The following is a 14,673-nucleotide window of genomic DNA, read 5'->3' as shown; positions in this document are numbered from 1 at the left end:
ATGGAGTTATCATGTCATCCTTCTCATTAACACCTATTGACCCTAAATATAAAGCCAATTAAACTTCTGATTTTGCTTCTTTAATCTCTTGGTCTAGAGATTATTATTATTCACACTATGGCTTCTATCTCATACATATACATATAACTGTATGTATTTTTACGAAGTTACAAAATCAAACTGTTAAATATATAGTTTAAACATCTATAAGCAATGCTTTTCTTGTATAGTTGTAAAAATTTTGCATACTATTTTATAAGCCAATTTAGGTACCCGTGGCTCTTACTCAACACTTACACTGGATATTCAATGTAACTATGTTAATTCTATTAACTACATATATACACAAACACACACATATATATATAAAACAGGTGGAATACTTCCTAAAATAATAATTACAAAATGTTAAATATCCGACATTGTCATGGATCACAATAGACACTAGTGGTTCTAAATATCTTTTTTGGGGGGGGGCACGCCACGAGGCATGCGGGATCTTAGTTCCTTGACCAGGGATCAAACCCGTACCTGCCCTGCAGTGGAAGCGTGGAGTCTTAACCACTGTACCACCAGAGAAGTCCCTAAATAACTATTTTTAAAAGATACTCAAATAGAATTCTCATTAGATGCCTTTCATCTTAAAAAAAAAGATCAAAAAAAAGTTTTTCTGTTCTTTTCAACCATTACATCATGTAATTGATCATACCATTATCATTGACCATAAAGAAAAGGGAACCCATAAATAGAATTGTAAATGTAATTTTCTTCTTCCATGTTATATTGCTATAGATGCACATATAGAAATATACATAGCCCATGATTCTATAATTGTACAGAAGTGCTTCATCTGACTGTGAAGGTATAAGTTACATATATAGTAACTTGAGAAATTTTTCTTTAACTTATAGAAGTTCTAATTTAAAGGACAAAGGACTCAGGTCAAATCCTTCTCTAATATGTGTAGTCAGTCATTTAATCTCTTTAGTATAAATCAATACTTTCACTTGAAGTTGTGTTAAAGAAAGAAGCAATTTACCATAACCTAAATTATAACAGTTTTAATAATATTAAATTAGAAACAAAATCCAAAGGGTATAAATGTAAAATGTAAAAAAAGGAAGAAATATACCATACCTGAATATTACATTGGAATAAGGAGGGAAGGAGACAGGAATGATAGGGCAGAAGAGACTTCACAACAATAAAAAACTAAGTTCCTTGTAATTACAGAGTAGATCCTTGGTTGGTTGTCTCTTTAAAACACTTACACATTACAATGCAACCCGTATATATGTAAACTGCTATTTGTAAAAGCCATTCCATTAGTGAAGAAATTAAAAGTAAAGGTGGAATCCAAAATTAAGACATGAAAAAACTACAAGTAATTTTTTAAATTGGTATATCACAACTTCACACTTGTTTGCAAATTTAAAATCTTTGATTCCTTCTAGGTCATCAATTTCCATTGCTACAGCAGTAGAAAATATGGCTACAGTTTCCTTTATACAAACCTTAATTTGACATTCCAGTTCTTCAGTTTTCTGTTCTAAAGAGAGGTGTTTCTCTTTATATTCTTTAAGATGACTTTCCAGCTGACTGCAATGTTCTTGCTTATCCTGCAACTTTGTAGTGACCTGATCCAACTGAGTAGTGATCTTATTTAACTCCTATAAAAAGTACAATTAAAGATAACTTTGGTAAGGTTTACTTTGCTGTAATGCCCAAATGTTTGTTCAAAGTAAAGCAGAAAACTCTAACTTTATTTAAGAAACTATTGTGAGTAAGACCATAGATAAGTCTAATAATATATCAGAGGTTATATTTACCCACCAATGTAAAGGACCTGAACTGAAGTTGTACATAGTCTGAGATACTACGTTTACATACATAAGAGCTCAATAACATTTTCTAGGAAGAGTTATTTTAGGAGCCAAAAGATACAACAGAATATTAAACAGGCTAATAATAAAACAACACTTTTATACTATAATTAAATGTTTTCAATGTTCAAAACACCATTTTTTAATATAATTTTTTAATTACAGGGATTACATTATAAAACTTGAGCAATTCATTGGGAATATCTAGTTGCACAGAAAAAAACAAAGTAAAAATTACGAGTAAATCCACTACCCACAGATAATTACTATTTTTTTCATAACTTTCCTTCTAGTCTTTTCTGTATGTTAGTTTCTATTTTTTGATTTGTACTTTTAAAATAAAGGAGGTCGCTTTACATACTGTTTTACTGTACCCTCCTTTGTTTTTTTTGTTGTTGTTTTGTGGGTTTTTTTGCAGTACGCGGACCTCTCACTGCTGTGGCCTCTCCTGTTGCGGAGCATAGGCTCCGGACGCGCAGGCTCAGTGGCCATGGCTCACGGGCCCAGCCGCTCCGCGGCATGTGGGATCTTCCCGGACCGGGGCACAAACCCATGTCCCCTGCATCAGCAGGCAGACTCTCAACCACTGCGCCACCAGGGAAGCCCTAACCTCCTTTGTTTTTACATAACAATGCATCATGAAACTGTGACATTATTTTCTAAAATATCATTATACATGACTGTGTAAATTTCTATTTTATCAATACAGACCATTTTTTGCCAAATGTCCTATTTTATATTCTTAGATTGCTACAGACTTTTCTGCAGATATGCTAACAGCATGCTTAAAACTACGATTATTCCCTTAGGGTAAAGGACTAAAAGTGAGCTAATGAATATGAAAAATCCTAAAGGTCTTAAAATAAATATATTGCCAACCAGCTTCCCCTACCACCATCAAAAGGTTGAACTAATGTATACTATCGCAAGCAAGGTATGGAAGTGGCTTGTTCTTCTACACCATGTCCAATCCTTCCAGTGTTAAACACTTACACACAAACATTTTACCTTAATAAGGGCATATTCCATTATTGTCTTAATTTGCAATTGGTTCTTAATGAACTTGAGGATTTGCTAATATAGTTTTGATCATTTACTTTTGTTTTTAGTCACTTATTTCTTATGTAAAAGTGTTTTAAACATCAAAAATATTAACCCTTCATCAGACATACTTCAGAAAATGTTTTATTCTTTTGCTACTTGCTTTAGAATTTTGTAATATTTTTGGCAGGTAAATTTTAAACTTTTATGTGGTTATTCTTATAAATACTTTGTCCACTATAGTTCCTGGCACTGTCCTAATACTTAGAAAATACTTTCCAGATGTGTTTAGCAATAATGTAAATAACAACATAAAGTAAAAAGCAAGCTGCAGAAGGACATATATAATGATAGTATATGTATAAAACAAAAAGATCTGTGTGTGTGTATATACACACACACATATATTTTTGTTCAATGTTTATATATGTCTGGAAGGATACATACCAAATTTAAAAGCAAAATTTCCATATAAGGAGAAAAGACGGATTGGGGTTAAGGGTAAATATAGAAAATCATTTTGTTTTGTTAACTTCATACACTACTATATTGTTTAAAAACTGTTTGGACCAACAACCAGTATTACTTCTCAAGCAAAAAGTAAACTTTAAAAATTCCTACCTGGTCAAAGGTAAGAAAAATCTACCAGCATTTTGAGCTTGGCCCTAAAGGAGGAAGCTTTTATTCTACCAGAAGTGTTGAGAAGAGTAACTTGTGTATGCTTTCCAGCCCTACTTACTCCTACCCCCAAGAAAAGAGAGTAACTCTTACTATTGAGATGGAATACATGGTGCTCTTTTCCTGCTTCCAAGTAGGAAGTATATCTGAGTCACAGCCTGATTACCTACTTAAAACAGGTGTGGAAATCTGTCTCTTTCCCAGTCATTGGCACTTGATGGGATGAAGCAACAATTCAACAATTAGGAGTAAACATTTCAGCTCCACACCAAGGTCTATATTATGGGAGAAATACAATATTAAGAAGCTCAACCATAGCTGCACAAGTCAAGCTTTATAAAAAGCAAAGATGGGGCTTCCCTAGTGGCGCAGTGGTTGAGAGTCCGCCTGCCGATGCAGGGGACGCGGGTTCGTGCCCAGATCAGGAAAGATCCCACATGCCGCGGAGCGGCTTGGGCCCGTGAGCCATAGCTGCTGAGCCTGCGCGTCCGGAGCCTGTGCTCCGCAATGGGAGAGGCCACAAGAGTGAGAGGCCGCGTACTGCAAAAAAAAAAAGATGTTTTTTGTTTTTGTTTTTTTGCCACACCTCTTGTCTTGTGGAATTCGTAGTTCCCCAACCAGGGATTAAACCCGGGCCACCACGGTAAAAGTACCAAGTTCTAACCACTGGACTGCCAGGGAATTCCCAAAGATGATACTTTTATCTCCATCTGTCTGACTCTTGCATCTACCACTCAACTGGTTCTGAACTCAGGGAGAAATTAAGGAGAATAAGCAGGTCAATCACAATATTATATAAAACTGAGTATCATTTTTACATGTTTCCAGTTAATTTATCTACCAAAACATTAGGTTATGGTAAGAAATTGCATCAGGTTCTCCTACCTGCTGTTTATCTTGTAATGCGTTTTGGGCTGTGTCCAAATGATTCTGAAGATCTGCTCTTTGAGCAGTTTTTGCTGCTTCTGCTGACAGCAATAATTCAGTTTTGGCTTTAATCTGTAACAAAATTTACAAGTCATTTAATTTCTATTTACTTCTTGATTTCCCCTTGCTTGACTGTACATTACTTTTGTCACTAAATAATTTTAAAAAATTAAATCTTTTGGCAGAAAACATAAAGATTTAGACATTAAAAAATAAGTATGTGATAATCCCCCAAACAGGAATGAGTAGGAGAGAATACTCCTAATAATTCTTGAATAAATGATAAAAAGATGCCCCTATATAACAGCAAAACACTTCCCCCTCTCTAAAATTGGACATCCACATATTGAATTATCTTTAACTCATCTAACAAATATATTTTTAAAAGAAATGTGTATCCTCTTTTTCCAAATTCTAATAGTATACTTGTTATTTTATTATATCAATTCTGATTTTCAATGGAATTATTCTCCTCAAATAAAGAAAATTAAGGCTTAGAAATGTTTCTATAACTTTCTCTACTATAGTATAGAATAAAAAACCAATGATGAGAATGAAGAAAGGAATATGTCTTAATTTCCACACCATGACTGACTCACTGAGCAAGGCTTCCATACTGGCCTCTGAAAGTAAACACATTAAAATACATAATGGGCGCTTCCCTGGTGGCACAGTGGTTGAGTCTGCCTGCCGATACAGGGGACACGGGTTCGTGCCCCAGTCCGGGAAGATCCCACATGCTGCAGAGCGGCTGGGCCCGTGAGCCATGGCCACTGAGCCTGCGCGTCCGGAGCCTGTGCTCCGCAACGGGAGAGGCCACAACAGTGAGAGGCCCGCGTACCGCAAAAAAAAAAAAAAAAAATACATAATGGTACCATACAAAGTTGGGTTTTTTGTTTTGTTTTGTTTTTTGGCTGTGCTCGAGGCTTGCGGGATCTTAGTTCCCCAGCCAGGGGTTGAACCTGGGCCCTCAGCAGTGAAAGTGCCATGTCCTGACCACTGGACCACCAGGGAATTCTCTAAAGTTTTTTTTTAACCAAACCTTTTAAAAAATAAAATTCAAAATAATTCAAATATATGTAACAGAAATCTAATGGTATAATAATATCAAACAACTTTGAACTTAGGAAACAATAATAAGGGCTTCATGAAAAAAAAAGTGAAAAGATCTGGTAGTTTCAGGAAGAGTAATTTGTTGGGAGAGAGAGAAAGAGACGGAGGGAAAGGGAGAAAGGCAAACAGGAAAGCTCAACAACTGTCTAAATACAAACTTTATTTAATTCCTATTCCTAATTTTTTTTTCCATTAATAAGTAAGGCAGGGTGGGGAGGGAGAGAGAAACGATTTAAAATATGTGATGGTCTAAAATTGGTGTTTTATTCATGCAAACTCATATTAAGTTACATAATTCGATATTACCTGTATATCAAGCTGGGAGACCTTCTCCTTGCTTTCATTTAATTGACTACTTAATTCATTAATGCTGGATTCTAGGGAAAGGACGCGGTCTTGTGCAGCTCTGAGATGTGCCTTCTGCTCTTGCACCTGGTCATGCAAATTCTCCTGGGCTTGTTTATGACTTTCTGACTGATTCTTCAGCTTCTCCGTTAGTTGAGTTACCTACCATATAAGCAAGACTCTAATTATGAAGGTCACAAATGATGTAACAAGAACTAAGAAACCCAAATTTAAGGACCATGAGAATGTTAAAGTGCTCTATGATAGATTATCTCAACTTTTTTTCGAGAAACATTATTCACATCTTTCCAAAAATAAGTAAACATAATCTCTCAAAATCATAAGAATAACATCAAATTCAGAGATTCCGATTATTTTTAAAACCAACTCTACTGAACTATAATTTAGATGTAATAAAATTCACCCAATTCAATTGTACAGTTTGAGGAGAGCTGATAAATACATTCATTTAACCATCACCACAATCAAGCAAGAGAACATTCCGATTACCCCCAAAAGTTTCCTCATGCTCCTGTGCACTCAGTACCCACCCTCTGCTCATCTCTGGCCCCAGACAATCACTGATCTGATTGAGTAATAAGAGTTCCTTATATATCCTGGATATTTCTGAATTGTCAGATACATGTACTACACATATTTTCTCCCAGTCTGTCTTGGCTTTTATTTTTGTAATGGTGTCTTTTGAAGAACATTCATTTTTCATTTAGGTGAAATCCAATTCATCTGATGTTTCTTTGGGGTACTCTGGTTAGAATGCATTGAGTTTCTTGAATCTGTGGTTTCATATTTTTAAGCAAATTTACAATTTTTTCAGCCACTAGTTCTATAAATATTTTCCTCCTCCCCACTCTTCTTTGACATTCATTATATGTATGCCAGATTACATGATACTATCCCACAGGTCATTAAGGCACTGTTCATTTTTTTTCCAGCCTTTTTTCTCTCTGTGCTTCACTGTGGACAGTTTCAATTACCTTGTCTTAATGGTCACTGATACTGTTTTCCATTTGCTTAATCTATTACATTCATCGAGTGAAATTTTCATTTCAGACTTTTTTTTAATCTCTAGTTCTAATTTTTAGTTTCCACTTCTATTTCCATTATTATAGTTTTTTCTTTATATCCATAAGTATATTTTATTTTTTTAAGTGTAAAGGGTTTTTTAAAATTATGTGTAACATAGGCAAAATTATTTTATTTATTTATTTTTGGCTCCGTTGGGTCTTTGTTGCTGCCCACGGGCTTTCTCTAGTTGCGGTGAGCGGTGGCTACTCTTCGTTGCAGTGCGCAGGCTTCTCTGATTATGGTGGCTTCTCGTTGTGGAGCACGGGCTCTAGGCGTGCTGGCTTCAGTAGTTGTGGCACAAGTGCTCAGTAGTTGTGGCTCACGGGCTCTAGAGTGCAGGCTCAGTAGTGTGGCACACAGGCTCAGTAGTGTGGCACACAGGCAAGTGGACTCTTAACCACTGCGCCACCAGTGAAGTCCTGGCAAAATTATTTAAGTCAATAAATTTTTAAGGAATTTCAAGTGTTCTGATTCTTTCCACTGCCAATCACCTTAGTTCCTCCAAACTCAAAATCTGCAAGATAAAATAGCCCTTTCAAAAAGAAGTTGTCATGTGAGTCAGCCCACAATTCTTTTAGTTGGGCTTCTTCTATCTCCAATGGAATACGAACACACTTCAAAATTTCCATCCTGTAATCTTTGGGATCCAATTTCCTCGAGCAATTTACTTTAGGACCACGTTTAGGGTCAGGAGTTGGATCTGCCTGGTTTTGAATTTGACACCCTTTAAAAATGTATTAGGGGGCTTCCCTGGTGGCGCAGTTGTTGAGAGTCCGCCTGCCGATGCAGGGGACACGGGTTTGTGCTCTGGTCCGGGAAGATCCCACATGCCGCGGAGCGGCTGGGCCCGTGAGCCATGGCCGCTGAGCCTGCGCGTCCGGAGCCTGTGCTCCGCAACGGGAGAGGCCACAACAGTGAGAGGCCCGCGTAACCCAAAAAAAAAAAAAAAAAAAAAAATGTATTAGGTTCAGGGCTTCCCTGGTGGCGCAGTGGTTGAGAGTCCGCCTGCCGATGCAGGGGACACGGGTTCATGCCCCGGTCCGCGAAGATCCCACATGCCGTGGAGCAGCTGAGCCCGTGAGCCATGGCCGCTGAGCCTGTGCATCTGGAGCCTGTGCTCTGCAACAGGAAAGGCCACAACAGTGAGAGGCCCGCGTACCGCAAAAAAAAAAAAAAATTTATTAGGTTCAAATCACATTCACTCCTAAGCCATCATCACACCCTAGAACAGTACAGATCGTTGGGATATGCCAATACCTTTTTAATATGATATTTTTTAATTTATTTATTTTTGGTTCCACTGGGTCTTTGTTGTGGTGCATGGGCTTCTCATTGCGGTGGCTTCTCTTGTTGTGGAGCACGGGCTCTAGGTGTGCAGGCTTCAGTAGTTGTGGCACGCGGCTCAGCAGTGGTAGCTCACAGGCTCTAGAGCACAGGCTTAGTATTTGTGGTGCACAGGCTTAGCTGCTCCGTGGCATGTGGGATCTTCCCGGACCGGGGCTCGAACCCGTGTCCCCTGCATTGGCAGGTGGGTTCTTAACCACTGCACCACCAGGGAAGCCCACCAATACCTTTTTAAAATCCAGACACTGTGTTCAAGATAAAAGCCTAAAAAAAGAAGCCATCTTTGTTTCATGTCAACATTAAAATTAGAGTACTAAATCAATGCAGCTGGTAATTTAGAAGCTTAAGATATGAGGGAAATTATCAGCTCTATAATCCTGGAAGCAATCTTTATGTTTATCTATACACCCCCATCACTTGAGTCTCTTTTAGGTATCATGTTCCTTCTTATCTGTATCAAAACTCATACTGAACACTGAGTTCTGAACACTGAGCAACTTTCAACTATAAAAGCTAGTCTAAATAATTCTTCATCAAAACTGGTAACCTAGGCTAACTTTGAAATTTGGGGGAAAAATTTGTGTCATATTCTAATACCCAAATTAGAAAAGTGATATGACCTACTTATACTTTAATACTTTCTCATTTAGATAATTAGAATTCTCTTATTGGACAATTCTTCCAAAAAGTGACTATAAATTCTTTACAGTTTGAAAATGTATTAAGCTAACTTTTATAAGTTTCACTTAAACTAACACATAGATGTTAGAACGATAAGGCAACTTACCAAAATTATTATTAGCTATTCCAAACACATATACAATATCAAAATATAGGTAACCACTAAGCCTGGTTATTAACCAATACATAATAACAACTAACACTTGATTAGTGGTTTTAGTTTATAAATATATTTTGTTATTTACTTTTTTCAAAACATCACAAAATGCCATGAGGCAAGTATATATTATTAATAACTTTTCAATATGAGCTAACTATACTTTTCAAATGAGCTAACAAGGGGAAATGATTTGCTCATGGTCATCACAGGTAATAAATTACATCCTGGGACATGAACTGAGAGTTCCTTCATCATATCATGTTAGCTTATTTTCACTACAATAGCAACCCACCTCTAAGGTAAATAAGATAGTATTTGTCAGAAATACATAATAATTTTTAAAGTACTAAAAATAAAAGAAGAATCATTTAGATAAAGCACTTAGTAAGATTTAGAGAGATAAAAGTAAATTTTAGAAATAGAATACACTTGACAAGCTTACTTGTTCTTGTAATGTATGGTTTTTTTCTTGTAACTGGTTAAGAACAGCAGTCTCTCCCTCACCAGCCTGAATTTTTGCATAAAGGTCTTCTCTTTCCTTTTCTAGTAAAGAAATATTTTCTTTACTCTTCTGTAATAAGGCTTCAAGGTTCTGGATCTTTTGGTCCTTATCACCAATTTGACGTAGTACTTGTTCTAAATCATTCTGTAAAGAATTGAAAACTACTACCTTAATGATAGAGAACTTAAAAAGTTATTCCTCAAACAAAATGATAATAAATAAATTTTAAGACTCAAACTCTTAGTCTTACATATTTTTTACTAATCATTACATTTTAACATGGCAAATTTAATTAAATAATTAGAACTATATACTTAACAATATAAACCTATATTATTGATAATAAACTAGAATTTAACCAAAATACCCCTTCAATTAACCACATTCTTACTCTAACACTCTGACCTCACCACCTACGACGACTCTTGTTTACTCCATTTCAGACATGTGGGACTCCTCATTATTCCTAATCACACCAGGCACATGCCCACCTCAGAGCCTTCGCACCAATTGTCTCTTCTGCCTGGCACACTTCCTCACAAAGTCACATGGCTCATTCCCTCTCCTTCCAATGTTTGCTCAAATGCCACCTTCTCAATCATACCTACCCTGATCATTACATTTAAAATTGCAGCCTTTCCAAATACTCCCTTCTCCTGAATATTTTTTCTTTCCATAGCACTTATCTTTAACACTAAATAATTTACTTATTTTTCATGTTTATGTGCCTCCCTCTGCCCCCTCACAAGAATGTAGGCTCCAAGAAGGTGAAGATTTTTATCTGTTTTATTCATCAAGGTATCCAAGACCTGTATGTTCTAAGATATTTACTGAATGAACAGAAAAGTAAGTGACTGTACTCTAACGCACATACACTCATGAAAGATCATTTCAATACCCCAGTAGGACTCTTCTGTCACTACATAAAGGGATCCCTCTTCTTTACTTCACCAAGGACCGTCATGTTACACATAGCACATGCAAGAGCCCACATCCAGAGCAACACTCATTAATGTTGAGAGCTACCTGACCCAGAGCCTTTGCCTCTGCCTCAATCATTCTAAGAGAGCCAGAGAGCCTCCACCCAGAACAAGGCCCTACCAAGTCCTTATGCAAACTTTATAGCAGCCCACACCACCTTCCTGAGACAGAGCCAGAAACCCCCTGGTACCCTCAACGAAGTGTGCCAATATTAAAATATGTGAGATCGGGGCTTCCCTGGTGGCGCAGTGGTTGAGAGTCCGCCTGCCGATGCAGGGGACACAAGTTTGTGCCCCGGTCCAGTAAGATCCCACATGCCGCGGAGCGGCTAAGCCCGTGAGCCATGGCTGCTGAGCCTGCGCGTCCGGAGCCTGTGCTCCGCAACGGGAGAGGCCACAACAGTGAGAGGCCCGCGTACCGCAAAAAAAAAAAAAAAAAAAAAGTAAGATCAGTCACTTTCAAACATGTTTCTCATCCCTTTAAGTTTCAGTCACGAAACGATGAAAAGCAACCTAATCTCTCTGCTCTCATCCTCTGTTCCTGCCACTAAGAACCCTCTCTGTACATTCTACCAATCTTCTGGAAACACAGTTCCAGGGCTAAGCTTTTTCTAGAACTATCACTCTATTTCCAAGTCTAACTGAAGTTTGGTGCTCCCTGTACAGATGCTGATTCCTCATCAGCCCTCTCTGATATGTAAGGACTGTTCTGTTGGGCAAGCAGGAGAGGTTGACTTTTTCTAGATTTCTTCACTGCCATTACTCTCTCCCTCAAGTAAAAGGTTTATGCTGCTTTGGGAATTATGTATTCATTTATTCTACCCTCTATGCTGTGTTGCTATCATCTATAAATCCCTACCTCATTCACTGAAGACTTGAGACCTGATTTAGTCTTTCTCTCAATCCCAATTTCTGCCAATTTCCTGGGAAATACAAAATACATAGAGAATTAAGAGTACAGCCTCAACATTCATATCATCTTAATTCCTGGACCTTTATTCATTCTATTCAATCACTCACATGCAGGATCTTGTAATCACCTGAAATTGTTCTAGATAAAAAAAATGTCAATTATCCTACTCTGTGACCACAACTTCCTGACTGTCTTCCAGTTTCATGATCTCATTTCTGCTCTTCAATGTCAAAGAGACATTAACCTCAATTTTATTCTAGCATATTTGGCATACACCTAGCTTTTCTTCCTGAACCTCATTTATGGATATGAACTAACCTTAACTATTCTTTCATCTACATTCTCCATTTCCTTTTATCCCCCAAGTTTCCAATACAGCCACTCCAAACAAAAACCCAATCCTAGATCAATGGTGCAATCTGCTTTCTCTACACCTACATTTCTAAGCACTATTAGAGCAAAATCACAAACCTCCATAGATTGGTGCCACCACAGATTTCTAGACTCCAACCTCTATTATATACTCAGAATCATCTTTTCACTCCTGTCACCTGAGTGGGGTTCTCATCCTCAAATATTCCCCTAAATAACTATTTAAAAGCTTAATCTTAATCTCCAAATTCTTCATCTCTGTCCACCAGACATTCAGCTATTACTATTCAAACTTAACCTGGGGGGTGGGCGGTGCTATATTATCTTCAGGAATGACCTACCATGACTTTTCTTCCTCTTACCTATAAAATTATACATAGACATATATAATTCAAAAATATTTACACACTACTATATGTAAAATAGATAACCAACAAGGACCTACTATACAGCACAGGGAACTATACTCAATATTTTGTAATAACTGTAAAGGGAAAGAATCTGAAAAAGAATATATATATATATATATATATATATATATACACACACACACAACACACACATATGCATATGTATGTATTTATGTATAACTAAATCACTTTGCTGTACACCTGAAACTAACACAATATTGTAAATCAACTATACAATAAAAATAAATAATAAAGTAAAATATATTTAAATACACACACACACACACACACACACACACACACACACACACACACACACACACACACACACACACACACACACCCTCTCTCTCCTTTCTTCAAAGGATATCCTTCACAGGATAAGTTTCAATTTACCACCACCCATTGTATCAGTGACATCATGGCTTATAAATACCTTATTCCTTCAGTCACCTCCCCTTCTCCAATATCCTCAATTATTCCCTCTCTACTAATCCCTTTGTCCTACATTATAAACACATTCAGGTATCTCTGGTTCTCAAAAACACTTCCTAGACCAAGTCCCATTCCAGCTTCTGCCCAGTCTTTATGCAATTCACATTTTAACTTCAAAAGTAATGCATATTTACTTTCCCCATTCCCTCATCTCTCATTTACTCATCAATCAAAAATCAGACATTCATGTCTATCACTTTATTGAAATTATGCTTCACAAGGTCACTAATTCTTAACTACTTAACCTAATGAATATTTTTCATTTATCATACTGGGCGTCCTCTCCACACACCCACATTTGAAGTTGCTGCTTACTCCCAACTTTTGACTCTCCCTAGTCCTTTGGCTTTCACTCTGCAAGGTCTCCTTAATTGCTCTGATCATTCTTTCTTTGAGCTGTTCTTCCTCTACTCATCCATCCCTTAAATGTTAGTGTTTCCCAGAAGTCTTGTGTCACCAGTTGTCTGTTTTTCTCATTACACTCTCTCCCTGGTTGATCACATTTATTGTAATAATTCCATTTACCCCATAAATACTGTCTCTCACAGCTAATATATAGCATGGTCCTCTCCTTCAGGCTTTTTAAATTAATACATCCCACAGGTGCCTCAAGACTTGTCCAAAACTGAACTCACTGCACTGGCCATCTTTCTCAAGTTCATTAACACAGCTGATGATACCTCCATTTACCATGTACCCAATGTTATCAGTCTGCAAGCCATTCCCTATCTCTGTCATTCCCTACAACTATTAATTTACCTCCAAAGTAGTATTCATATTTGTCTTAAGTAGTATTTTACCTCCAAAGTAGTATTTACTTTACCTCCAAAGTAGCATTCATATTTGTCCCTATGATATTTTTTAGCAATTGCTTAAACTAAGACCATCATTATTAGGCTTCCCTGGTGGCGCAGTGGTTAATAATCCGCCTGCCAATGCAGGGGACACGGGTTCGAGCCCTGGTCCGGGAAGATCCCACACACCACGGAGCAACTAAGCCTGCCCACCACAACTACTGAGCCTGTGCTCTAGAGCCCGCAAGCCACAACTCCTGAGCCCACGTGCCGCATCTACTGAAGCCGGGGCACTCTAGAGCCCGTGCTCCGCAACAAGAGAAGCCACCACAATGAGAAGCCTGTGCACCACAAAGAAGAGTAGCCCCCACTCGCCACAACTGGAGGAAGCCCGCGTGCAGCAACGAAGACCCAACACAGCCCAAAATAATAAATAAAAATAAATTGATAAAAAAAAGGACCATCATTATTTTTCACCTAAACTACTGCATATATTAGTCTTTTAACTGATCTCCTGTTTCAGAATATTCTCTCCAAAATTCATGTTTTACAAAACCATGAGAATAATCTATTTAAAAATCAAATCTGGCTATGGCACTTCTAAAGACCTTCAATACCTTTCTATCTTCAAGCATAGATAGAAAGGCCTTCCATAAACTTACCCAGGTCTAATGCTCTGGGCTCTTCTCCAACTCATCTCTAAGTTACACTTTAAGCTCCAGCAAAACCTAACAGTTTCGTTCATACCAGCTTCACTATTCTTTTCCTTGTAACTTCTACTTGGAGTATACTACTCACTATCACCATCTTTGCAACCCAGAAACATCTACACAAACTTTGCAACAGACTGCCCCTTCTAAGGAAATTTTCTGTAATTGCTCTTTTCCAAATTTTATCAGAGTTACATAACTGTCTTCTCTATGCTATCATAATAATTTTATACACATAT

The 14,673-nt window shown here is 37.4% G+C and overlaps 1 protein-coding gene and 1 non-coding gene across 2 annotated transcripts in view; both read right to left on the bottom strand.

The window, feature by feature from the left end:
* EEA1 (early endosome antigen 1) overlaps window positions 1–14,673 on the bottom strand; it is a 79,916-nt gene that overhangs the window by 30,463 nt on the left and 34,780 nt on the right. Inside the window, exons 11-14 of the mRNA XM_060165193.1 lie at window positions 9,701–9,904; window positions 5,949–6,149; window positions 4,488–4,601; window positions 1,515–1,670 (exon numbers count right to left, since the gene is read on the bottom strand). Of these exons, the coding sequence (XP_060021176.1) occupies window positions 1,515–1,670; window positions 4,488–4,601; window positions 5,949–6,149; window positions 9,701–9,904 (675 nt within the window). The remainder of the gene's footprint in view (window positions 1–1,514; window positions 1,671–4,487; window positions 4,602–5,948; window positions 6,150–9,700; window positions 9,905–14,673) is intronic.
* On the bottom strand, window positions 5,471–5,543 carry TRNAE-UUC (transfer RNA glutamic acid (anticodon UUC)). Its single transcript has one exon. It is a non-coding gene; the product is annotated as a tRNA-Glu (tRNA).

This window comes from Lagenorhynchus albirostris, chromosome 11 (genome assembly GCF_949774975.1).
Source record: "Lagenorhynchus albirostris chromosome 11, mLagAlb1.1, whole genome shotgun sequence".
Classification (NCBI taxonomy): Eukaryota; Metazoa; Chordata; class Mammalia; order Artiodactyla; family Delphinidae; genus Lagenorhynchus; species Lagenorhynchus albirostris.
The sequence above is the reverse complement of the archived record's forward strand: the minus strand, read 5'-3'. Positions and strand labels throughout refer to the sequence as shown.